The sequence below is a fragment of the Dama dama genome, chromosome 8 (genome assembly GCF_033118175.1).
Source record: "Dama dama isolate Ldn47 chromosome 8, ASM3311817v1, whole genome shotgun sequence".
Taxonomy (NCBI): domain Eukaryota; kingdom Metazoa; phylum Chordata; class Mammalia; order Artiodactyla; family Cervidae; genus Dama; species Dama dama.
In genome coordinates, this window is record NC_083688.1 from 43,492,462 (window position 1) to 43,517,075 (window position 24,614).

At 36.5% G+C, this 24,614-nt stretch overlaps 1 protein-coding gene and 4 non-coding genes across 7 annotated transcripts; all 5 read right to left on the reverse strand.

Annotated features, from left to right (window-relative positions):
* Window positions 1–351: 351 nt before the first annotated feature.
* Window positions 352–23,872, reverse strand: NOP58 (NOP58 ribonucleoprotein). 3 transcript variants are annotated; one of them, XM_061148994.1, is made up of 15 exons: window positions 23,623–23,872; window positions 19,209–19,285; window positions 17,281–17,333; window positions 13,548–13,669; window positions 12,104–12,240; window positions 10,356–10,420; window positions 9,387–9,521; window positions 8,209–8,354; window positions 7,513–7,639; window positions 5,763–5,926; window positions 4,781–4,915; window positions 4,253–4,314; window positions 2,972–3,105; window positions 1,058–1,224; window positions 352–655 (listed from the first exon to the last, which is right to left on the reverse strand). In XM_061148994.1, the coding sequence occupies exons 1-15, from the start codon at window positions 23,665–23,667 to the stop codon at window positions 605–607; spliced, it is 1,620 nt and encodes a 539-aa protein (XP_061004977.1). In that variant the 5' UTR covers window positions 23,668–23,872; the 3' UTR covers window positions 352–604. The 3 variants fall into 3 exon arrangements, with proteins under 3 accessions (XP_061004977.1, XP_061004979.1, XP_061004978.1); XM_061148996.1 differs by lacking the exon at window positions 23,623–23,872 and adding an exon at window positions 16,962–17,081 and having other exon boundaries at window positions 19,209–19,287; XM_061148995.1 differs by lacking the exon at window positions 17,281–17,333.
* Window positions 7,285–7,368, reverse strand: LOC133061093 (small nucleolar RNA SNORD11). Its single transcript, XR_009693923.1, has one exon. It is a non-coding gene; the product is annotated as a small nucleolar RNA SNORD11 (small nucleolar RNA).
* LOC133061094 (small nucleolar RNA SNORD11B) lies at window positions 8,069–8,154 on the reverse strand. The gene has a single exon (XR_009693924.1). It is a non-coding gene; the product is annotated as a small nucleolar RNA SNORD11B (small nucleolar RNA).
* LOC133061086 (small nucleolar RNA SNORD70) lies at window positions 17,101–17,187 on the reverse strand. Its single transcript, XR_009693916.1, has one exon. It is a non-coding gene; the product is annotated as a small nucleolar RNA SNORD70 (small nucleolar RNA).
* Window positions 17,858–17,946, reverse strand: LOC133061087 (small nucleolar RNA SNORD70). The gene has a single exon (XR_009693917.1). It is a non-coding gene; the product is annotated as a small nucleolar RNA SNORD70 (small nucleolar RNA).
* Window positions 23,873–24,614: the final 742 nt, after the last annotated feature.

Below are 24,614 nucleotides of genomic sequence, written 5' to 3' on the forward strand. Positions count from 1 at the left end.
GATTTTCTTCCACATTCTAGAAATGCAAACTAAGTTAGGGACAGTTTTTTTCTTCCTAAAGAGACAGAAGGAAAGTTTGTTCACCAAATTTTAAAGCTTTGAACACAAAAGACAGCTTTACTTAAATAACAGAAACAGAAAGGTAGGAGAAAAATAGAAGACAGTCCAAAAAGGCAAGAGAAACACATTAAGTGGGATTCTTACACTGGTCCATCTAATTATTGCCTTCCAAAAGGCTAAGTTTCAAATCAATGGTTCACAACTCGCACTTTCCAGGTATAATTATCAAAAGCTACGTAACATAAAGAGCCCCAAATTCTCAACCTAAAGTAAAGAAATCACAGAACTGCCTTAAAATACAAAGAAAATATTTTTATTTGTATAACAAATATCCTAAGAAATGATGACATAATAAAATCAACATAGTTGAAGTATGTCAAGACACAAATAGGTATGAAATGCTATTAATGATTAATCTTTCTTTCTCATCCAACTTCCCATCAATTATTTTACAGAGTATCTCGCGAATATTTCTGACTGAATCGTAAGCATGATGTATCCAGCTGATCCAATAATGAACTCTTCGAAAGAATGGTTCCTCCCATTAGTCCTCATTAACTTTCTTTTTTTTCTTTTTCTTCTTTTTCTCTGGACTCTGAAAATAATCAACAAGAATGCTTTTGAAAGAGCTGGAAATGTACAAGTGACTAAAAATAACTTTTCTTTATAAAAAGCAGTCTATTTTATTTCCCTTGAAAACAAGTTTGTAAGAAAGACTAAAACCTAAAAATCACCTCCGTGATTTGTAGCAAATGATATTCTCTTCCACTTCAGACCAAACCCATTTTGTAATAAGATTCTAGGTTTGCGAAACGGCTTTTTATAAAATGGCAGTTCCAAACACAACAGTGAGTTTTCTAATTGTTTCGCTTTAATGAAACCATTTTTGAAAACAGTTTTTAAAAAACTACTTGTTCATTTCTAACATACAGAGTATAGTAAAATATGGAAACTCTGCCCATGTCAATAAAATATTAATAATTAAAAAGAAACATACAGCAACTGCTGTGCTGGTGCATGGCTCTTCTTCAGAAAGCGGTTCTTCCTTAACGTGTTTCTTTTTGTCCTTTTTCTTCTTCTTCTTCACAGATGTTTCCTGTTCTTCTACAACTTGTACTACCTCTTCTTCTGTGTCTTCTACATCTTCTACTACTTCTTCTTCAACTGAACAAGTGTAAAAATACTACAATTAACACTGCATCAGGCTTCTCTGCCTTCAAACCCCTTTAAGAATGTTTTTCCCAACATGTTGATCAACTCTCCAATGTTTATTATACATAATTTTATAGCTGTAAAGGGCCTTCAAATATTTACCTAGTATAATAGTACTAACAATAAATGATAGTAAGCAATTTAACACCTCTGTAAACCAAACCTCCTCATTCTTTTAAAATTTATTAATGTCTATCTCATTTGACTGTTTCTAGGGTTTGCTGATTTAACACATGAAAATTTATGCAAAATGCTTAGCATAAATGCTTAGCACATTAAAATAAGGACTCAATAATGGGTAGTTATCATTAGAAATTCATTGACCAAACACTTATTTAGTACCTACTGTATGCTAGGGCTTGTTCTAGACAACTGGAGATACAGCAAGGAATAGCACAGACAAAAATTCCTGCCCTTACAAACCTTTTATTTTACTAGGAAATGGACCAAAAAAGAGAAGAGAAAAAAGGTACACCATAAAATATTTTACGTAGTAAACAGTCCAAAGGATAAAAGCAAAGAAAGAAAGGAACACAAATGAAGGCAATTCCTGTGGACATTTTATACAGGGTAGTTAGGCAAATACCTAAAAAAGAAAAGGAAGTGAACGATGCACCTGTATCGAGGGAAAATATCCCACATTAGGAGAGGAGGGAAGTAGGCAGGCTCATGGAATAGCAAGGCGGCTAGTGTGGCTGGAGCAGAGTGACCAAAGGAATAGAATTAGATGAGAAGGCAATGGGAGTGCCATTGCAGCTGCTATACTAAGAATGGCAGTGATGGGTATGATAAATGGTTAGGTGCTAGAAATACTTTCCAAGTAAAATTAAGAGGATGTGCTACCAGAATCGACTTGGGTTGTAAGACAAGTCAATGTTAAAGGTCAAAGCAACTAGGATTCCCATTTATAAGAGAGAGAATATCATGTTGAAATAGATTGGGAGTGGCAAAGATCCAGGAAGGTTAAGTTTGAGCTATTTTTATTTTTTGACCCCTAAGCTATTTAGACACTAAAAGTTAAATCGGTAATTGCTTTAAAGCTAAGCACTCAACACAAGTGCAGCTAATAAATGGGGAAATTTACTTATCAACTTAAGAGAGCCTAGTTCACTGGGGAGCACCTACTACTCTGATGGCAGACTACCCAGTTATTACTCTAGTTCTTTTCATGTAACAGAAACAATGAAGTACTGCTGCATCAATTCTATGCTCAACAAAAATATTTCAGCTACTAATTTAGAAACCACATACCTTGTTTTCTCTTTTAAGCTAATTCCCAAAAGAGTTCACGTTAGAAATTAAAGTTTTGATACACTTAATATAAAACTACATATTCAAAGAGATGCTTTAAAACTATATATTCAAAGAGATGCTTTTCTCATTTCTCTTATGAAATATACTCCCTAGAGAAGATGGTTATTAAAACAGAATTAGCTTCCAATATGGTGGTTTCATAATAAAGTTCTATGGTATGCACTTTCCCCATTTTTCTTTATATTTTTAATGGAAGGGTAATCGCTTTACAATACTGGTTTGATCCCCGCCACACACCAGCATGAACCAGCCGTACTGTACACATGCCCCCGCCTCCCGCCCCTCCAGGTCGTTCGAGCCCCAGCTTGAGTTCCCTGACTAATACAGAATTCTGTACTTCTCATGCAACAGGAGTATAAATGACATTAACAAAATTCAAACTAACCTTTAATTTTAACCTTGGCCCTTTTGGCCTTCTTTTCAATAACTTCATCCTCTTTGTCTACTTGTTCAATCTTGCGTTTTTTAGAACAGGTTGGTAGTGTGGAGTCACCAGAAGGATCATAAGTCTTCACTTCACTGAAAGAGCCACAGAATCTTAGAATATCTTTACAAATGCTTTTAATCAAATTAATTCTAAAGAAATTTAAAGGAAACGGTCATTAAGTAATACATGAGCATACCACAGTTTCAGTTTAGTAACTTTAGGGAAGTTTATGAAAGTTAAGTCTCCAAAAGGTGAAGAGATGTCTACCCATTTTCTAGGGAGGTCAAGCACACTTCCAGAGAAGTGAACTAAATGAATTCTGATCTAGTAACCAACGTAGTAACCATAGCACAGAAGAAATCTTCAATTAAAAAAGGGGGGAAAAAAAAAAGGCAAAGGAGGGAGGGAAGGAAGAGAAGGAGGATAGGCGCGGGGGTCAGGGACTATTAAAAAAAAAGGGGGTGGGGGGAGAAATGGAAGAAATCTCTTTAAACCAAATGATTATACTAGAAAGTAAAAACTGAACCAATTCAAGTCTTAGGACACTGGGCAATTCAATGAAAACAAAAAAAAGCCCTGAATCAAATTTAATACAGAATACTCCATCACAAGATTATAACAGGCAGAGGAATAAGAAGGGATACATATGGATAAACATTCCCTAAAACCAAGATACCTGCTTTTCTTCTAACAAGGTAGAAATAAATAATTAAAATACTGAGTGTCAAAAATGTGAACTAAATCTCATAACTGGCATTTTAAGTCATAAGCAAAATGGCAAGAGAACATTAAAAAATTGTTCAAAACAAGCTAAGGAATGTTCTATTAATCTGTCTTGTAGACTCATGGCTGTTAACTTTTACAGGTTAAAAACATGAAACCAAGTAGTGACTAGGTTCTCCAGGGTCTACCCCAGGTAAACAAACGTGTTACTAAATTTTGTCTGTTAAAAAAAAAAAACAAACAAAAAATGAGAAACAAAAATTCTTAAGGCTCTTGACACACGGTTTTCAAATTGTTACCCATGTTCTATTTGCATTACCACTACCTACTTCATCAGTATTGAACATTTCAAATAAGAACAAAAACACCTCTCCCAACAAAAATCTTTTTTAATAATTTCATAGTGAGGTCTGAATACTTATGCTTCTTAGCTGCTTTTAGACTATTTTTTTGTCTTCTGACTCTTCTTAAGCAAAAATTATTCATACATGCTTCCCCCAAATACACTCAACTTACCTTTTATGTTCATATTTTTCTGCTTTTGCTAATGCTTTTCCTGTCCCACTTATTTTCCTTATCTAAGAAAAGAAAAATTATTAATATTTTTGAGGCATAATCCCTTTATAATATATACACTAGTATGTCAATAATTTATTTTTTGGGCTGCTCTGGGTCTTTGTTGCTGCATATAGGCTACTCTTTGGTTGCAGTGTGGGCTACTTATTGCAGTGGCTTCTTTTGTTGTGGAGCACTAGCTCTGCAGTGCATGGTGTAATTTATCTCACGGCATGTGGATCGTCCCGGTCCAGGGATCAAATCCATGTCCCCTGCACTGGCAGGTGGATCTCAATTAACCACTAGACCACAGTCACATACTAGGGAAACTGTTAACAGTAAGCAGAAATAGAATGTATCAATATTAGACATACGAAAATGTATCATAGAGTAAAACTGATCAGCAGGTGAGATGAAAATGTACATGAGCTGCGGTTTATTAATTTGTGACAGGTAACACTTCTCCAACATGCAGAGCATGACTCTTACCCCTCTATCTTCCAACGCTCTCAACCTGGCTTCTAGTTTCGCTCTGTTCTCGACTCCCATTGCAGAGCTGGAATCCTCACCAAAGGCATCGTACCGGATAGCCAGGACAGTCTTGGCTGCCAGCATCCGAGAAATCTAACAAAGAACTTGAAGTGAGATGCATTCAAACTATACTCCAAGTTGAGATGTAAAAAAAAATCACTCAAGAGTTTATTCATGAGAACACTACAGCTCAATCATTGACTTTACGAGTCACTCTAGGATATTTTTAAAAGTCAGGAATTACAAATGTATTGTAAACCATATTTAAGCCGCTTACCTTCTATTAGAATCTCTGCCACCATATGATGGCTAACTGAAAAGATCTTGCCAGTAGTTCATGTCTAAAGCTAGATCAAGCCATTTTCCAATCTTTTCATTTTTACTATGTGATATTAGACCTACATTATGAGGTCATCCACAGTTAAGTACTGCCCCCTTTAAAGCTAAATAACATTTCATTTTACTGAATTATTTCTTTCATCACTCTGCTCTAAATTTTATAAAATTTCTGTTAAACTAGGTATGTATAAAAGCTTGAAAGTACTTTTCAGCGTCAGATTCCTCCTCTGTAAAATAGACACTAACAACTTATAGGACTATTAAAAGCATCCACCAAAGGCCTATCCAGTGTTTAGCACAGTGTACGTGCTATCATTTTAAAATGGGTCATGAACGTTGATGTTAAATTGATTTTCCGCCGCACAGAAAATTTCTGATGGGCCACACCCTACCCTCACCCACCAATGAATGGGAGTCTGGAAAAGTACTAAAACAGCAAACACTTTATCTTCTAACTTTTTCCTTCAGTGTACACTAGAGTTTAAAGAATTCACAATTCTCTATTTGATGAAAAAGAAACAAAGATTTATTGACCACTATAGAATAAGATCAAAATGATTTGGAGGAAAAAAACACCTGCGCCAGGAAAATTGTAACTCACCTTTCCTTTGTGTTTGGGGCTCGTCTGGCCTACAAGTGAAGCATGATAAATGAGACCATACTTAGGCGTATCTCGTCTAGACTTCAGGGCTCTGAAAAGTGCCTTTTCTGCTCCAAGAATCTGAACCGTAGAAGCTGCATGTTTGGCCAAATTCAAAAGAGAACCTTCAAAAAAAAAAGTAGTAACTTTGAGGAAAGTAATTCCAAATATATGAAAGTTCTATGTATTAAACAAAAGACCTACAGTCTAAGTATTACAGCCACAGAGTATATAAAAATCAGATATAATAAAGGATTCTATAGTTTGGAATTAGCCCAAATTCCTGATACTTCAGCATTTGTGATTCATCCATTAGCACCACAAGCAGGGGTCTGTGATGAATGTCTATGGCAAACTGAAGCTTATTTGTTTAATCATACCTATTTGCCTGAAGAGATGGTATTACTACCTCATATTTCAGTAGCATACTAGGGGAGAGTTAAAAGTATAAGTATTCACAAACATCATTCAATATAGCCCTTATTTTTCTGAGACTTATTTTAGATATGAAATACTCTACCCCTTTAAATATTAAAATAATAGGTAAATGAAAAACTTATTATTAAGGCATCTCAGTAAAACGATGTGATAAATTCAGGCTGAGGAGATATAAACACAATCAATAATCAGGCATCAAAAGCTGCTGCTTTGTCAGATATGCTGCACAGATTTTCTATCAGAGAATATCAATATTAACAGTCACTCAACCACTAGATACATGTTTAAAATTCAAGAAACATGTATTTCTAGTAATCCCTGCATCTCTTCCTGCTACACATTTTGCTACATCTATGAAATTTCAGATATAGACAACAAAACCAGCCCAGATGAGCAACCTAGAAGCTGAGGAGATGTGAATGGCCTATTTTTCTGATTAATGATGCAGGTAAAAGAAGTACTCTATCTAGTTTAAACACTTTGATGTAAATAAAATAAATTCTCTATCAATAGTACATACAGGTACACTCTGGAGATATAGTGGATTTCATTCCAGATCACCACAATAAAGCAAGTGTTGCAATAAATTAAGTATTCAAATTTTTGTTTCCCGGTGCATGTTGAAGTTATATATTATGAGTAGGCTACTTAGTGTGAAATATCATTGTCTGGAAAAACAACGTACATACCTCAATTTTTAAAAAATGCTTTACTGTTAAAAACATGTTAAACATCATCTGAACCTTCAGCAAGTTGTAGTAGTAACATCAGAGATCACTGACCAAAGACCAACATCACAAATATAATGGAAAAGTTAGAAATACTGTGGGAATCACCAAAATGCGGCACAGAGTCATGAAGTGAGCAAGTGGTGTTGGAAAAGTGATGCCAATGGACTTGCTCTACACAGCACTAACACAAACCATGATTTTAAAAAACACAGTATCTGTGAAGCACAGTAAAATGAGGTAAGCCTGATTTCATCCTCCCGTATTCATCCAAGTACTCTAATTAACCAAAACAAACTTCTGACAATGGACCACAAGTGTCTCAGAAGAGGTAGTGACTAAAGATGCCTTCACTATCCAAAAGGAAATCAGGCATACAAATAAAAATCATCATTGAACACTTGGTCCTTAGTCCTCGCACGTACACCATTCACTTCTATTTATTACCCAGATTTATCTTTAAACTTCAGTTTAAAAGAAAATAAGATCCTACCTAGAAAACAACTCTCAATACCCTTGTTTACAAATTATATTAAAATCATCACCTGCATGAGCAATAAGTCGTGCTCCAACTAATTCCCCAACCATGACTGTAACATTGGGTGCAATGGCCATCATTCGATTTTGCAGATATTCATAAAGTTGGGTTCTATACTCAGAGATTTCAATCACCTAGTTTAAGAAACAAAATGAGTAAGTCATAAACAGTTTAAGAGTAAAAGCAGTATAAAATTCACATGTCTAAAACATCAGAGCCCCAAATTATCACAGAGCAGTTAGTTGTACAACTCCAGGAAAATTAACCATTCCTTACCTCAGTTTTCTATAAAACGGCTGTTGTGAAATTTTAATATTTAAAAATTAGACAATATATGTAAACTTAATACACTGCTTAAAAAAGGTTAATCAACGTTCAAAAAAAAAAGCTTGAAAGGCTATACATTTGTGTCATCCTCTGTGATTGTCATATAGCTATCTTCAAATGAGGGGTAAAAATTACAGGCTATAAACATTCAGATACTGCTAACAATAGAAATCAACTAGACAGTACTCCTTTGACGTCATTTTAGGATATATTTCTCCCTGCAAGTATATAAGTCAAGATGGCATCAGATGAGGTAGTGACTGAACACCCTCATATTTATTTATCAGGTGAACAATACATTTAAAAATCATCACTGCCATCAGAAATTACAGAGCTGGCACCACCACCACGAGTTTCCCCATGTGCAGAGTGTTACCTGAGTGCAAAGGTGCAGAATGTTGCAAATATCTTCTTCTGAAACTTCGGTTCCCATGGATATCTCTGCAGCCGCTTTCACTTCTGCTTCAACCTCCTCTGGCAGTAACTCAGAAAGTTGAGCTGAGGCATAATTCTTCCTATCGCCTATGGAATGTTTGCAGAGGATGAGGGAGAATCACTCTTCAGTAAATTATATAAAATCCACCAAAGAGTCAAAAGAAAAAGTAGAGATAAGCCAATGAAAGGAATGCCTGAACAAAACAAAAAGCAAACAAGTTTGACCAAGTAACTTTACTCATGTAAGGGCTTGCTTTTAGAGATTAAAGTAATTCATATTATTAACAGTCCTCAGGTTCCTTTACTAGTATTTTTATTATGGTAATAGTACACAATTTAACATTAACAGTATAGATAGCAATACTACTTTTAATATTAATTACTATTAGTGTATTTCAGGATACTTTCCATTCCCACAGTTGTCCTTATGAATAGCAACTTCAGTGAGACACATTCACCATAAGAAGCCAGTTCAGGAGAGTGGGGAGCAGGTAAGTTGGGATTGACATATACACACTATGCTACATAAAACAGATTATTAATAAGAACCTGCTACACAGCACAGGAAACTACGCAATACTCTGGAATGACCTACATGGAAAAAGTCTAAAGAATGGAGATACATATATAGATGTGTAACTGGTTGACTGTGCTGTACAGTAAAAAGTAACACAGTGAGTGTGTGTGCTTAGTCACATCCTTTGTGACCTTGTGGACTGTAGTCTGCCAGGCTCCTCTGTCCATAGAATTTCCCAGGCAAGAATACTAGATTGGGTTGCCATTTCCTCCTCCAGGGTATCTTCCTTGCCCAGGGATTCAAACCATGTCTCCTGTGTTTTTTTGCACTGGCAGACAGATTTTTACCACTGAGTCACCTATACTCCAAATTTTCTTTAAAAAAAGAAGCCCAAGAAAAACCAAATTAGAGAACTATGTCCTCTACTGCACAGGCCATTGAAATCAAATTTTGTTTCTGCAATCTAGCAGATGTTAATATGGAATACTCCTCAAACATACAAGACCAAAAACTCTGGGAAGAGAATAAAAACACCAGTAACTCATGTTTTAGGATTTAAATAAACCACTATTTTCAATACCTTAAAGGATAAAGTTACTCACCAACTTTCTGTAAACACTTGCAGTATGTCAAATTATCCGAAATAATTTTTCCTAACTCAGGGAAATGCCAGCCATACCATTCTCTACACCGCATAATATAGTTGTTTAGTTCTTTATCTAAGTCATCTAACAGGGCTGCAGTAGATTAAAACGAAAAAGAAAACAGGAACTTAAAAGGGTTTTAAAAAAACTTGTGACGAAATAGTCCATCATCCCAAACAGAAACTCTGTACCCATGAAATAATTACTCCTCATTCTCACCACCCCAGCCTCTGTTGATCTCTTCTATTCCCTCTATGAATTTGCCTATTCTAAGTACCTCATAAGGGGAATCACACAGTATTTGTCGTCTTGCAAGTAGTCTATTTCACCTAGCACAGAGTTTTCAAAATTCATCCATGCTGTAGTGTACATTAGAACTTGTAAGGATAAATAATATCCTACTGCATGCATATACCACTTTGTTTATCCCTTCATCTGTTAATAGGTATCTGGATTGTTTCTACCTTTTAGCTGAATCATGATGCTATGAACACAGCTGCATAAGTAACTGAGTAACTCTTTCAGTTTTGGGGGCATACATACCTAGAAATACAATTGCTATTTAAAGAAATGTTTAAAATTGGAAATTGTTGAGACTTTGATATCCAAAAATCACCAAATGACATGGAAGAATGATTACATATATAAAGCAAAAAAAAAACCCCCCACACCCATATCTTAAAGTTTTATCATTTTTCATGGAAAAAGACTAATCAGCTTACATTAACAGTGTAGCGTAATTCCTATTATCCCTAAGTAGTCAAATTATAATTAGTTTTCCAATTTTCTATTCTGCACTTCCCAATTTATTTACTAAACTTCTAGTTGGTCTTTTTCTTCCTCAACAATCATAAAAGATACAATTTTAATAGTAGGAAAAAAACCACAATGAAGAGACAGGTTAGACCTCACATGTCCTATACTCACAAATTGCCTGAACAATCATGGTGTCCACTTTATCAGCACTAAATTTCAATCTGTATCGGGACAAGCTGGGGAGAAGGGAGAAAAATATAAATTACTAAAATAGAATCTAGGAAAAGCATTTAAATAACATCTTAAAAAAAAAAACCTTTTACCCAAACCCCTCTCCTGGAGCTACATTATTTTTTCTACATGAGAAAAATCAGTTAAACAAGAATATAACATTCAAGATCCCAAAGCACACATTTAGAAAGAAAACAATACATCTGTCCCACTATAACCTACATTTCTGTAACATGAATTCATTTATGAATGACAAATAGGATAATTTCGTGTGGTCCAAGTTACACTGGTTCATATGACATGACTTCTGCAGCATTCTTAATGTTTTCTGCCCCCAGTAAGAAAAACTACAGCAGTTTCTTCTCTTCATAAACACCCAAAGAGAAGAAAGCCATGGGACAATAATATCGTACATATGGGCTTTCTTAATCCTGGCACTATTAACACAGAGGCCTGCTTACTTGTAGTGGGGGCTATTCTGGGCCCCTTGTCTGATGTGCAACAACATCCCCAGCCTCAACCCAACTGCCATCTGTCTTCTGAGGGGTATCTGACTGCCTTAGATGAGAGCAACTGCTGTGCACAATGCCAATTAATCTTAATTTGGATCTTAACTCAAGTTAGCCATTTGTTCTCTCTCAGGAATGTTTATTAAAAAGTTTTTCCTGACTCTTGTGCATTTTGCTTATTTATAAAACTCACTTTAATCCTTTCATTAATCTATGCTCAAGTTTTATTTATTCAAAGATACAGACCTTTGTTTATGTAGTATTTCTTTTTTTTTTAAAGTATTTTTAATTGGCTGCGCTAGGTCTTAGTTGTGGCATGCAGGATCTAGTTCTCTCACCTGGGATCGAACCATGGGCCCCTGCATTGGGAGCAGAATCTTAGCCACAGGACCACCAAGAAAGTCCCTCTAGTATTTAATATAAACTTGTTATTTTTCTCTCTTTTGGCAGCATATGGGAATTTACTTTCTTGACCAGGAATCAAACCTATGCCCTGTGCAGTGAAGCATGGAGGGAAGTTCCACCATGTCTTTTTAACTGTTAACATTTCTTTAGGGTTACAAAGTTACATAGGATTTGAGTCGTTTACCCATAATCCTCCTTTTTCACAAACCCTCGTATTGTAGTGAAATTTCACTGAATGCCGTGTTTTTCAGGAATACATATATCACAGCATAGCCGAAATGCCTATTCTAATGGATTTGTTAAAAATGACAGGTTAACATCTCTTTGCCTCAAGAAAAAACTGAATAAAAATCAGAGTAAAACAACAAACGGACACAAAGCAGAAGAGAAAGATCATTAGCAGATGAGAAAGTTCAGGGAGATGCCAAGTAGATGGAGTAGCAAATGATTTAGAAGATGTAAAATGTGGGGGGTGGGGGTGGGGGGTGTGTGTAAAAGCCCAAGAACTGCAGATCCAATGTTGGAGAGGTAGAGTGCCATCACGAGGTCTAGAGCCCAGATTATGAAGCCAAACTGCCTGGGTTGAAATAATGGCTTCATCACTTCCCAGCTATTATGACTTTGGACATAATTTCCTCATCTGTTAAATGAGGATACTATAACTACGTTCCTCTTTAAATTCTTGAGGATTACATTAGTATTTGTAACATGCCTAGAACAGTGCTATATAATTATTAAGTAAAAATAAGACAACTATCTTCCAGTAAATCTCACCTGTGTGCCAACCCAAGACACATAGCTGTCATTTCACGTGGTTCTACCCCAGGGATTAATCCATCCATCTGGGAACGGATTCCTCTCATAAGTTCATTAACAACAGGACTGTGGATACAACTGAGATTCAGTTTTTCCTATATGAACAAGAGCATTTGTATTAAATACAGAAACTTCTCCTAAATATTAAAATAGCACTGATTCAAACACACACACTTCTCAGTTTCATAAAAGCAGTTTTGGGTATGTGTGTGGGAACAGCACTTGAACAAAAGGGGCCTAAGCTTCTAGGAAGGCAGCCTGTGTACATGAATCAGAAGCCATAAACAGACCCAGGCCTCAGGTCCTTCCCTACTGTCAGGGTCCCCAAGGTGCTTTCCAAACATGCATTAGTGTGTAAATACAAACACACGTAACTCTTTACACACCTCACACAAACAGAATGAATCTGTCTTGCAAGCCTTCATTTTTTTCACTTTGTAGGGTATTTGCTAACGCCATACAAATCTACACAGTTGTATTTCATCAAATGCAAATGACAGGCATGAAAAATTGTAAATGCTACATCACATTTAAAAGAAACAAATATTCAGTATTTACACAGGAGATATTCAGTTTAAGTTTTTCAAATGGAGAAATTGAAAAAGGAGAACAAGATACTTATAATCCCACTAGTCAGCAATTTGCCCTCCTATATGCCTTTCTATGTGTATGTTTTTTATGCTAAAGCTTAATGTTTTTAACAGAAAAATATGAAGATGAGATTGATAGTACAGAAACTTCATTACCTGACAGTATTAGAAATAATCTATCTAAACAAATACTAAGTTCGCAATTCTACCTTAAAAAAAAAAACAAAAAAACAACCCTCAAATCTCTTCACCAGTTTGCTACCTTCAAACAGCTACAAGGAATTAATCCTTACTTCAAGAATGAGGGGACTATAAATCAACTATACTTCAATTAAAATAAGAAAAAAGAATCAGAGGTATGTTCATGTGCTTGCACTGTAAGACCTACTGTAACTACTGAAAATCAAACCATCACAACTGGCTTCTAAAATGACCTGCTTTTCATGTTTTGGGGCCTACCTATCCACTCTTTCTTTCCATTCTTATTTTATATTTAATTTTTAGCAACTCTACCTCCAGTAAAGTGTTTTTAATAAACATATACACTAAAAAAGATATGATTCCATTTATATTGAAAAGAGAGAAAGTCCCTAAATAAAAATATGCCAGGATATATACACATAGAGTGTTTTAGCTGAGGTATTACTTATATATCCTTAGTTTTGACAACCACATTGAAAACCAATTAGTACATAGCATAGGGGGAAAAGATCAAGAATTCAATCCTGAGAACTTATAATAAACAATTCATTACAAAGGCCAGGCTTTTTAGTCAGCTCTGATTAGAAGGCTAAAGAAAACTGTAACTTTACCTTTATAACCCCTCCTAGTTTAGCATCAGCCACAGCCAAGGGTTCATGGGCTTCTTTAACTATTTTCTTCAGAACTTTCTTCAACTGCTTATTGATTTTGCCTTCCATTAGAGCTGTGAATGCTTGTTAGGAAGAAAAACAAAAGAGCTAACTCAAAACTTTATCTTCAAGAGTTCATGATCTTAAATTTTCTAAATAAAGCCAAAAAGACAAAACACTTCAAAAGCTGAATTTAACATTACTTCTGAAATGAAATGATAAACATTACAAACTTCAGAATCTCATCTGATCTTCCCACCCTCACTTGCATTCGAGAACCAGGAGTTAAACCAGATCCAGCATTTCTTCCCTGTACGTCACTCAATCCCTCTGGGCTCAGAATTATATGTTAAAAACAATCTGTTCTGTGATGACAAATAGATTCACTCCCCCATGCATCAACTGATCTGATGTTCTAGATTGTGAAATACCATAAAAATCCTGTCATGACTGGTAAAAAGGAGTTTATTCATTTTGAAGGTTCTGCCACATTGTAAGCACGCCTGAGTGGAGGTGTTATCTTTGCCAGTCCTTGATCCAGATGTGCCAACAGGCCTCTACTACTATTCGATGTCCAGTGATTGGGGAATTACTACTGAGGGCAGCCAATTTGATTTGGAGACTGTTTTCATTTTTGGCAAGCTCTAAATGTGCTACTTTTAACTCTCACCCTTTCTTAGACCCATACTGAGATTCTCTGGACCAACATGGACTAATTAATACCCACACCTCTTCTGGTATCTGTCTGGGTTTTGGCCGAATTGAAAGTACGCCTGACGGAAAGTCTGTCACAATTTCTAAAAGGTCAGGCAGTTTGTGCTTATTCAGCCAGGTACTTGTTCTCTCCTCCTGACCAAATTTCCATTCATTTGAATTTCAAATCCATTTCATCTGGTATCTGGAAGATGAAAGGCGAGGACAAAAGTGATCTAGCTGTCACACATCTTACAGAGAGGTCTTTACAAATAAGCTAAGATTCAAACTACTTCTGTTGAGTTCTAACAATTTACATATTGTGAAACACTGACTCCTTTCTAATTTACATTTCTCTAATAACTGAAATCTTTCCTTACAAGTGTTTAATCTTTTACAATTAAAAATTTTTATTCAATGTCCTCCCTTTAGCTCTCAATCTTCCCTATCATTTACTTTCACACTTTAACCTAACCTAGTGCTCTCCTTTAAGATTTCTTAAAAGTAAAAATTTCTACTCTAGATCCTATTCTAACTTCACGAATGTTTACCTTCCCTTTATCAAAAACTCTGTTAATCACTCTTCATAATATGTATTTTAAAAAGATGGTATACAGAGATGGTGACAGGGCTAAGGGGAAAGTGAATCTTTCCCCTTCTCTATTAGGCACTCTTCAGCATCCCTCAGCATCTTTCCCTTCATCCAAATTTAGGCTGGCCCCAAATTTTACTGTGGCTGTTTGTAAGACATGAAACTTCAAAGTGTGACCAAGACTAAAAATAAACCTTGCCATGCAAATGGCACATTTTAGCTTCTGAGACCAGTATAAAACTGACATCACACCCCAGACTCTTTCTTAGGCTACAAGTTTTAAATGTATACTCTGACACCTACAAACACTCCGTTTCGGTTCTGTAATATCAAAACTGCCTTTTAACAAGGAGTGGAAAGTTAATTCCCAGGAAGGAGTGTTCTAATAATAATGTGATCAAGTTCAACTTTCTGGTAAAAATAGATGGGAAAAGGTATTGTAGGTTTCTAAGACCAGATTCCTGAAGGAGCTCACTACTTTCATTCATTTACCCAAAAATATTTATGTGCTAGAGATTTGACAGTGAACAACACAGCCTCTATCCTCATGGAATTTAGACTGAGAGAGTCTGGGACACTTTAAATTCTCATCTAGCATGGCATTTTCTCCATTTATCTGATATTATTTTAAGGAATACCAAAAGCTCAGTATGAGTTCAGTTCAGTCACTCAGTCATGTCCGACTCGGCGACCCCATGAACCGCAGCACGCCAGGCCTCCCTATCCATCACCAACATGCCGAGGTCTACCCAAACCCACGTCCATTGATTCGGTGATGCCATCCAACCATCTCATCCTCTGTCGTCCCCTTCTCCTCCTGCCCTCAATCTTTCCCAGCATCAGGGTCTTCTCAAATGAGTATGAGATAACCTCTCAATCCCTGGTTGGGGAACTAAGATCCCACAAATTGTGCGATGCTCCCTCTCACCAAGGGCACTTGAGATCAGAGCTACAGCCCTTTACAACTCCAGGAGGAGTTACTCAAATCAGGCTATACAAATAATGCTCCCCAGAGTTGGAGAAAAGCTAACACAATTTCACTTGGGACATTACCAAAATTCTACCCATATTTATTTTTAAAGCTGTGATGAACAGAATTATCTTTAAAAAAATTTTCCAGGCTGAAATGATCATATTTATGCTCTATAAGGCTTTAATGAATTGATCTATGCAGCCCTAGAATTATTTTAAAAATTGGTCCTACTGTTAACTCCTCCTTCCACTTACCCCTCTGCCAAGGTTGGGGTAGCTCACTGATATGCCAACATATTTAATTAGATTCCTAATTTTCACTATATAAGGGAACTACCGTTCTCTCGTGGGGTGAACAAAAATTATTTGGGTCAGTCAAATGAATTTTACAGCTTAACAGTTAGCCATATTCTTCCTTATGATCCTTCATTTTCAAAATATACCACGAAGTAGTCAGCTGACTTGAGATACAGAATTCAAGCAACTGAAAAATTCATGATTAGTTTTATTATTCCATCTTCCTGTTTTCCCTAGCATTAAAAGTACATTAGAAAACCAAGTGCTGGTCTTCCCTGGTGGTTCAGGGGTAAAGAATCCTCCTGCCAGATGTAGGAGACAAAGGTTCGATACCTGGTCTGGGAAGATCTTACATGCTGATGGCTTCGAAGTCTCTACACCACAACGACTGAAGCCCACGTGCCCTAGAGACTGTGTTCTGAAATAAGCACAACAAAGAATAGCCCTGTTCGCAGCAGCACACCCAGCACAGCCAGAGAGGAAAAGAACATCAGCTGCCTGCTGCCAGGCCTGCTCAGAGACTCCACTCTGTACCTGCTCTCATCACGAGGACAAGCTGAAGGGTGTAACAGTCATCACCCATTCTTCTTTTAGGGAAACTTACGTATGCTTCTCCAGTTTTTGTTTTAAAAAACAAAAACCTACAATGCCCGCCCCCAACTCTATTAGTTTTCTTAAATCTTTCAATATTATGTTTTTTTTTTTAACTTTAAGAATGTATATACATAGAGAGCTGCCTTATTATCTCAACTCCAAATTCTAGCTATTCTCAACTTAATCACTGAATTTAAAAAATCAGAGACCCGTGTACTTGACATTACCTTGATCCCTTGTAGAACAGCTTTTACTGAATTGTGCTTCAGCATTACGCTGTTGGTTTCCACAGGGAGATCAACTTAACCACTTCTCACCTCTCATCACATGTGGGGGAAAAACCAGCCCTATAGTGAAAAAAGCTAACTCAATGTTGTCTCAGTGGTAGTGACGAATTTGAGTTAGATCACTTAAATTCAGTTTCAAAAAGAATGCATCATTGACAACATTGAAAAAGGTTAACTTAGGCAACTAAAGCAAACAATTTCTTAAGAATAACAAATTACCAGTATTTAAAAAAACAAAAAAGCTAGTCTTTGATTTTACCTGCCAATGCCTCTGCTGTATCCTGAAATTTCTCAAAATGTTTCAGCTTTACTCTAGAATTAAGGGAAAAAAAATGTTATGAGGGCACACTGATTTTGCAAATGCCACATATTTAGAAGAGGTAGTGGACTGCTTCCAAGGCGTACACCAATAAAAGAAACTTTCCTGCCATTGCATATTGCTGCAATGGTAGACACTTCATAAAATGACCAATTTCTCTAAATGCTAGGCTAGTAACATTCAGAGGAACTATTACAGATATTACAGGCTTTGGAGGAAACTTAGAACAACAGCAGAAAAGTATGCCACCATATCTAAATAGGAAAGATGTTGAAGCTTCAGAATAACCTCTGCTGCTTAAAGCTAGACACAGATGCCTTTTACTATACAGGACAGAAAAGGTGTAACAGTCCCTCTTAGTTTGAGAATCTCATGACACTGATTTGTCCATCTAGTACAAATGCCATGAAAAAATAACTGTTAGGTCTAAATTTTGCTAAACTCACTTTCCCTTCTCCTCCCTATTCACTTATGTTCAAGGCAACATTGTTTTATATCAAAACAGATACATTGTTAACCCATTGTTGTCTCAGTGGTAGTGACGAATATTTGAGTTAGATCATGCAAATTCAGGTCCAACAAGAATACATCATTGACAACAATGAATCAGGTTACTCAAACAACTAAACGATATAGCCCTTTAAAAGGGAAAACCAAAACCAGTCTTCCACTGAGTCTAAAGCAGTATTATCTTCAGAAATACTGTTCCCTTACCTAGTCAGGGAACATCCTACTGGCACCTCAAATGTACACTTAACAATACAAAGATTTTAAGAAGAAAGCAGTTACTTCACCTTATTCCACCTCACCTCACCACCAATTTCACTCATATTCACTATTCATATCTCTATATTTGCATAAACACATATATAGCTGTACAACAACATGTACAAAAATGCAATCATGTTATATGTATTACTCCGAAGCAGAGTTTTCCAGTATACCATGTTTCTCTAATAGTTTAGTATGACATCTCTTTTGGTTCAATACTCTTTAGCAAGCTCAAGTAGTTTCCTTCGATTCTAGTGAGTTTTTATTAGCATTAGCAGATGAATTATCAAATATGCTTTGGCATTAAAGGACACAATCAAGAGATTAGTTAGGTCCTTCCTGAGGACCACGTTCACCAAATGGGCTATTTTACAAGGTGATTGTGGTGAAACAGCCTTCTTGACTCTACCTGAGAAAAAGCCAGCTCTCTCTCCCACCACTCATTTCTTAATCTGGGTATGAAGGTTATCATACTCTGTTTTCTTGTCCAGAGACCTTGGGGAACACAGGTCTGTCTTTCTAGGATTTATCAGCTAGTTATTTAACCACTTCAGGGTGAGTTAGGAAATATTAGCCATGAAGAGTGAATACACTAAGTTCAAAAACATCTGAGTATCACTAAGAGAATCTGTAAGTTAAGTCTATTAGCAGCCCATGCTTTTTCCCTTTTTGGCCACACCTTGTGGCTTGTGGGATCTTAGTTCCCCAACCAGGGACTGAACCTGGGCCCTTGGCAGTGAGTGCTGAGTCCTAACCACTGAACTACCAGGCAATTCCCACAGCCCATGCTTTTGACAATTATTACCTTTAACTCAATACTTAATTTACAATCAATTTACAGTTCAAAACATCTTACAAAATAGTGATTTTCGGGTGCTTCCAGTCTCATCTGCAATTAATACAAATTAATTGAGACAGTCTAAGTTCCAGATGAAGAATCTAATAAGTAGGCTCATACCATACTCCTGAAAGAGTTCAAAAAGTTATGGATATATTATATGAATGCGGGGGATACACAAACTCGTAGAAAAAGGCAAAAACAAAAACAAACACCTCTAAATGTTAACTGGTAAGTTCTTAGTTTCATGAAGACTTACATTTTATTTGCTTTCTCTGGAGTTTCAAATTCTTTCCATAAACTATCAACTTCTTGAAGTTTCTTTTCATTTAAAACCTGCAAGTAAATGGATGGGATTTAAGTCGAGTTGGATATTTGTTAAAAACTTTCTATTTTAGAGAGTTCCTTGACCCCTTCACAAAGCCTATCATATTCACAAATCAAAAACAAAAAATTTGCCTACTTTCTACAGAAAATTTGTTATTTATTGCTATGATCTCCCCAATATGAAATTATTAAGGATTTCTCTAAAACTTAGATACCATTAGTTCTAAGACACATTCTGAAGTAAGAAATTTTAACATGGGAAGGGAAAAAGGAGTACTTTTACCTATGAAACATAGTCATTAACATTTAGGTATATATTCCTCAAGACTTTTTGACTGTCTATGCTACATTAACGTGTACTTTCGGGAATCAAGTTATACACTTCACATATCATGGAAGTAACTCTATGTTTTAACAAGAATTGCACTGTATGAATATAACATCGTTTACACCCTTTATGTTTTTGTATATGTTTACATGTATTTCTATAGGACAAATTACTGAAAGCGGAGTTAAACGATCATATAAGAAATGCATGTTGACAGATTTATTATCAAAATGCCTTCAAGAGCTTCTAACAGTTTCACTTAAATCAAGAATGAATATAAGTTCTTATTTTCCTCACCAATACTAGGTGAGAAGTCAACTGTTCAAATATAAGCTAGGGTAGTAGCAGTCCTAAAATGCAGTTCCCCCATATTTAACATCTTGAAACCGGGATGTCTTACAACTGATGGCAGATCAGTTTAATCAGCATCATAAAATAATGACATTTATAGATGAATATATTTTGCACATGTTGTTTTACGGAGTTAGCTGATCAATGAAAAATTATACTTCACTGCTAAACTATATTGCATCAAATCCTTAACATCACAGAACATTTATAGAGTTAAGACTTATTTCCCAGTAACAGCCTAATACATATTTCACGACAAAACATCAAGAAATTTTCTGTCAGAGTGGCAAGATGATTTTAAGGATTTGCACTGTTTAAATTTAACCCCCAACAGAGCCGAATCAAATATATTTACAGAACTGGAAAAACAGGAGTCAGAGTAATGAAGTAGTAAATGCAATAGTAGTAAAAGCAAAGCACATTTTCATGTTAAAAAATTACAAACTATGACTGTTCTATTTCTGTCATGAAAACTTTAGAACCCAAAGACATTTCATCAAATCTCAAGAAAGCACTGAAACTTGTAATTCAAAGTTATTTTTTTTTTAAATAGTTCACAGAATAGTTGTAGTTTTTGAAAATAGTTCACTCAGAATGTTGTCAACCGTACCCAAAGTCCAATGATTGCTGAGAGGATATGTACCACCAAATAGGGGATATGATTCATGAGTAAAACTCACATTTTTTCTAGTTGAAAAGCAAGTATATTTGAAGATACTGTTTGGATAACAAAACTGACATATTTAAGAGATATTATCAGTATTCACGAAGTTAAAGCACCAAAGGAAATGTAATGAAATCATGCTAATTCATGACCACTGAAAGGTCTTCAAACAAAATCTTAGCTACAGTTATGTCCCCATTTGTGGGCAAGTTATTGAAACAAACATGAAGTCTGAACAAAAATAAAATTAGGCTACATTACCCGTTATACATCTGTCTCAAACTTTTAATCATTCATTTTCAGACATGGAAATGTGAAACATTAGTATGCAAAATTCATTTAGAGTTTATCATTTTGAATTAAGATGGAATGAATAGCTTAGCTATTGTTACCATAAAATCTTCAGCACTGCTGTTATATTAATTATTTTACTATAAAAAGCACTATATGTACTTATTTACATTTACTAAAGTGAGTTACATAGTATGTAATTATAGTCAATAAAGCTGGAAAAACATTGCTTAGTAATCATGTTGTATAGGAATTTTGGTATTACAATAAAAAAAACTTTGAGCTCCCCAAAAATAAAGGAACACATAACACTATGCGACACAGCAGCACTGTACAAAGTGACTGATGAATTAAAATGAAAAATTCCACCTGCCCAGCTTTACCAGTCACATTTCAAGTGCTACATAGCTGTATCAAAGAAGGAAATGGTAACCACTCCAGTATTCTTGCCTGGAGAATCAATCCCATGGACAGAGGAGCCTGGCAGGCCATGGCCCACAGGGTCGCAGAGAGTCAGACTGAAGCGACTAAGCAGGCATGCACCCACATAGCTGTGTGCAGCTACTGGCTACCACACTGGGAAGCACAGCTAGGAAAGATCTGGGGTAGTAAAGGACTGGGACAGTAAGGCTTAAGAATGTTGAGTCTTATTCTGTGTGCCATGCGACATAAGGGAAACAGGCTTGAGTTTTTGCAATTATCTACAAATAATAATAGTTCTTTTAGGTACTGTCTCTATATTTACATATAACTTTATTAACAAGTAACAATTTTTTAAAGTTTTAAATTCTTTTTGAATCACTGTGTATGTATGGATATGCATATACTGGGTCATGATATAAAATGTATTTCTTAAAAAAAAAAAAAAAGTCCGAAAAAACATTCTTTTCAAGGATGAATTTTAGGCAACCAATACATTAATAATTTTATACTCCACCATTTTGAAAGATCATAGGAAAGGGAGCTAACAACTTTGTATTGCATATTTACACACAGATATTTCATATACAGTAAGATTCACTCCTTTAAGGTGTACAATTCACTTAGTAGGAATTTTCACAAAATTGTGCAACCATCACTTATCCAGAATATTCCGGAAGTCTATTTTATTCAGAATCAATAACTGTTACTAATACTGAATATTTATAAATGAAGCATATTTCAATATATTCAAGCCTTTAGTTATTTCTAATATTGGGATACACTACAGAAAAAACATTTAACAATTTTGAACAAAAAACTTGCAGATAAACATTAAAAACTACTATAGAATACTCAAGACTTACGTTTATGGAAAGTACTCTTTATTAACAGTAATCAATAATTCATCATATGACTTTATGCTTTATGACCCAGATCTAGAAACCATACAATTGCTAAGCCTCCCCACCATTAGAGGCAACTAGTTAACAGTGCAAAGTTACCCTCCCCTCTTAGCATCCAGATCAGGGCAGTATACATTAACATCAATTCAGATGATATTCATCCACAGACCCTGATCCAAAATACAATAGACTGTTGGCTAAGAGAATTTGGGGGCACGTGAAGAACTCTAAGAATTTAGAAAAGACTGCAGGAAGCTGGGGAAAAGCTTAATAGAGCTGCTGACAGGCTCTAAAGCACTTTAGTCTCTTAAAGTTGCTAATATTACAATCTCAGACAACAATAATGAGAGGAAAAATAAGCAAAATCAGCTTTGGGTTAATTATCTTAATGGTTTTCTTAAAAACAACAAGTATTTACCTTAACATGCAAACAGATACTGTCAAAAGAAACTTGGAAAAATAAAATAAAAAACTTCCCCGAATATGTTGGTATGTACCTTTCCAGACTCTCTGCACCCACACCACATAGTTTTAAAATTCATAACTAGAATCATACTACATATTTTATCTAGCACTTCTTTTGCCTTGTCAGTACATGTGAAATTTTTTTTCTTTGCTATATTCCTAGGCTCAGTGCCAGGCACGTGGGGGGCACCTAATTTACCTCATTCTTCCTAACATCTCAACAGCATCCTACTATATGCACGTCCCACTGTTCAATTATCTCCTTGCTGATGAACTGAAAGTTAACTTTCCTTATTAAAACAGCGAACTCAAATTGGTTACCTCCAGCTCAGATTTCTTCTCTGGGCTTCAAACTTGAAAGGACCATTGTATTTCCAAGTTTAACAGACAGCGAAAGCTTCACATAGCTCAAACTGGAACTCTTTATTATCCTTCCCTCTCCCAGCCCCCAAATCCCTAAAACTTCTCTTCCCTTTCCTACCTCCACACACCCATCTTTTTAAACGCAAATCTCGCATACTTTAAAATCCGCCAGCCAATCTGTCAACTCTATCTCCTGTTCTGCGCAGAGCAAAGAAATTTCATTAACAAAGTTAAATGAGGTCGTTTCTGTTAAAACCTTCCAAAATCATTCCACAAAACTCTCAGAACAAAATCTAAACTAGCTATCATAACTAACACGGCTCTTGCTCACCTAACTGGGCCAAAACCTTTTACCGAACCCGACGCCCCCAAGAGCGCGGCCACGTGTTCACTGAAACATGCGCCTCCCAGGCCCAAAGTCTTCCCCTTCCTTTCACAGCAGGGGGACAGAAAAGGCACCCACGCGATCCTGAACACTGTCGTCCTCTCCTACAGCTTTCCCTCTCATCTCCTGCCCAACAGCCGCCTTCCCCCTCCAACAACTCACTCTCCCACCGACCTTAAAGATGGCGTAGCCGACGGACGTTTCGAACAGCACCAGCATGGTGGGGACGGGTCGGGGCGCTGCGCGGCTCGGCGCGAGCTCTCCTACCAGTGAGAAAAGACCAAATCTGCGGTCTCCAAAGGCCCGTAAGGCCCTGGCCGGCCAAAGACCAGCCTTGCCGCAAAGAAGCAAACCACGCTGCCTAAACGTTCCACACCACACTACAAGCAGAACGCCCGAACGGGAGACTTCCTCGCTAAGGCTTCTGGGACATGACCTCACTTCCTCCAGAGACGTACCACATAGAGCGCCCTAACTTCCGGTATGTTCCCGCCACAGAGAATCACAAAAATATCGCGAGATTCCTTCCGAACAAAACGAGCTTTTACACTGTTAGGCTCAGGGAACTCTGAAAGCGAAAAAGTTCGCTTTTGATTACTGATTTTTAAACTCCCATATATGATGTATTTTACCTTGAGAAAAATGCGGTGCTGTCTCCTGTGTTTGCCTTAAGCAACTGAAGTTTGGGAAATGCTAGCTACTAGACTTTACTCCCCGATCGCTCTGCCTTGATGTTAAGTCCTCAGAGTGCCATGACGGTCAGTTTATCCGGAAACGCTCGTAACCGTGTCTTCTCTCTGGCCAAACTGATTTTTATAACTTAGATGTCGTTCAAATATATGTAGGCTATTCCTATTTTTGCTGCAAGGACTCTAGTGTGCTTAGACTTTATGTCCTTGATTTAGTATAATTTGCTTCTCTGGGTCTTTTCAGTCTCAGTGACGACAGGTACCTCAGTTATTCCACCAGTCTGGCTTCCAATAGGAATAAAATTTCCTTCCGCACTTCCCAGGCCCTGTAGGCAGATTGCTTGTAAACGTTCAGTTGCAACCTGTTGAAAGGTTTTCCAGTAGTCTTGTTTGGATGTCAGAGTTGGACTATAAAGAAAGCTGAGCGCCGAAGAATTGATGCTTTTGAACTGTGGTGTTGGAGAAGACTCTCGAGGG